The sequence below is a fragment of the Scylla paramamosain genome, chromosome 19, assembly GCF_035594125.1.
Source record: "Scylla paramamosain isolate STU-SP2022 chromosome 19, ASM3559412v1, whole genome shotgun sequence".
Taxonomy (NCBI): Eukaryota; Metazoa; Arthropoda; class Malacostraca; order Decapoda; family Portunidae; genus Scylla; species Scylla paramamosain.
The window spans coordinates 12,573,642-12,576,141 of NC_087169.1; the positions used below are offsets into that span (position 1 = coordinate 12,573,642).

At 34.3% G+C, this 2,500-nt stretch overlaps 1 protein-coding gene across 9 annotated transcripts in view; it reads right to left on the reverse strand.

Moving 5' to 3' along the window:
- The window catches only part of LOC135109643 (oxysterol-binding protein-related protein 8-like), an 85,671-nt gene that overhangs the window by 39,432 nt on the left and 43,739 nt on the right, over positions 1 to 2,500 (reverse strand). Inside the window, exon 1 of one of the 9 annotated variants that reach the window (XM_064021130.1) lies at positions 447 to 634. The exons of 4 other annotated variants lie outside the window; for them this stretch is intronic. In XM_064021130.1, the coding sequence (XP_063877200.1) occupies positions 447 to 573 (127 nt within the window). In that variant the 5' untranslated portion in view covers positions 574 to 634. Of the gene's footprint in view, positions 1 to 446; positions 635 to 2,500 lie in introns of those variants that run through there. 4 more of the 9 variants (XM_064021131.1, XM_064021129.1, XM_064021133.1 and 1 more) reach the window with 4 other exon arrangements.

Here is a 2,500-nt window from a genome sequence, read left to right on the forward strand (position 1 = left end):
TAATTAAAAAAAATAAAAGAAAGTGGTGAAAATGCAATTATCCACTTAATATTAAAACACAAAACACAGGCATCATTAGTAAACTTTGGCCTATCATAGGAGAAAAAAATAATAACAAAATGCATCGACACACAAAACATTAAAGAGATAAATAAATAAAGTGAGATAGTCAATGCGTATAGTGAAAAATGGAGTACATATTGTGCTTCAAGCTGTTATGGTGTTCAAAACGTGACTCGAATGCACAGATTGAGTAAGCGGTGAGAAGAAAGCTTGAAAATGTGTAAGTACTGGGGCTAAACCAGACGCACGCACCCACACACACACACACACACACACACACACACACACACACACACACACACACACACACACACACCTATTAGAAAAAGTAGGAAAAAATAGAAGAAAAAAAGAAAAGTTATGGTGGTCTATGATGTACTAACTGTTGTTGTTGTTGTTGTTGTTGTTGTTGTTGTTGTTGTTGTTGTTCTCGTAGTTGTTGTTGTCGTAGATGTTGTTGTTGTTGTTGTTGTTGTTGTTGTTGTTGTTGTTTCGCAAATGTTGGGCCATAGTGTGTGTGTGTGTGTGTGTGTGTGTGTGTGTGTGTGTGTGTGTGTGTGTGTGTGTGTGTGTGTGTGTGTGTGTGTGTGTGTGTGTGTGTGTGTGTGTGTGTGTGTGTGTAATTTTTTAGGACAAAAGTTATAGCAATTAGAACACCATATGAGAGAGAGAGAGAGAGAGAGAGAGAGAGAGAGAGAGAGAGAGAGAGAGAGAGAGAGAGAGAGAGAGAGAGAGAGAGAGAGAGAGAGAGAGAGAGAGAGAGAGAGAGAGAGAGAGAGAGAAACGTGGTATTTAAAACATCAAACAGGACTTTTCAGCATCAGTAACATCAACAGAATAAAAAAGTGTAGCATGTATGAATATAAAAAGAATAATAATAATAATAATAATAATAATAATCATGAATAAACAAATGATAAGAGTTTAGGACACCAGCACAGGAGTTTACGAATACCATATGAAAGAGAGAACGAAAGAAAAAAAAGTAAAAAAAGGTTACATCACTCAGAACACCAATATTAAAAGGAGTAATTTTTATAAGGACCAGTGCATTTTAAGGAACATTTTTTAGAACATTTAGTACAATCAAAAAAAAAAAAAAATCCGAAGAAAAAAACACTAACCTTTGAAAGCTATACTGAAACTTCGAATTAATATGAGAGTAAAGATCCGTAAGGTTGGTATTACATGGAGGTATTAGTGAGTGTTATGCCGTGTGTACTGAGTGAGGCGGGAACAGGCTCTGTGGAAAACGGTAATTAATGCAACACACCTGGGGAAAACACGGAGGGAAACACGATTATTAAGAAAACACTGCACATCTCTAAGTACTCGTGTGTATGAATGAAAACAAACGATATATTATGAAAACACTATAACTGGAAGATAAGTACTTGAATATATGTGGAATGAGAAACGATACATTGTGGAAACACAGCACATCTCTGAGTACTCGTGTGTGTAGATGGAAACTGAACAGTACATTATGAAAAACTACAACTGGAAGGCAAGTACTCGTGTATATGTGAAAACAGAAACGATACATTATGAAAACACTACAAACTGGTAAATATTCATGTTTACTTGGAAATAACACGAAACATTATGAAAACACTGCAGCTGGAAGGAAAGTAATCGTGTATATATGGGAAAAGATACGATGCATTATGAAAACACTGCAAAATGGAAGGTGTAAACTTGCGTACTACGTGACTAGAGGTAACAAACACCGTGTACTATGAAGACGCTGTAAAAAGGAAGGTGGATATTAACATGTAAAAAAACACTACTAGATATCATGAAAAACACAAGATTACTATACACATTTAACAGTGAAAGGTAATCAAGTAGACATATTATAAAACCTAGGAAGTACTCGTGAATATGTGAAAATAGAACTATATATTATGAAAACAGTCAAATGCGAATATATATATATATCTAAGAAGAGATAGTACATATATGAAAAATAACAATATATTATGGAAAATACGATGGATTATAGAAACCATGGCAAAATACGTCTGGCTGGAATGAAACAGAGACAAAAACACGATATACTCGTATATCACCAGACTGTAAAATATCATAGCGTGTATTGATAGAAGGGTTCACATGGACGAAAACCAGCAAGATTGTGAACAAGCTAGAAAAAGAAAGAAATAAACTGGGGAGAAAAAAAAACAAGATAAATGAACGAAGAAAAAATAAAATTGGTGAATAAAATAGAACGATACACTGAACTTGAATCAAAACAAACTAAAATCAAGCTACAAAAATAAACACACGTGACAATAGAGAAAATAAATCTACAAAGCCTGACCTAAAAAAAAAAAAACGAAAAACGAAAAAAAAAACGAATGAAAAAAGAAATGCTATGGACACAAAACCACACAAGGGAAGAAGAACAAACACCAGCAGCAGATTTGTTGACCCT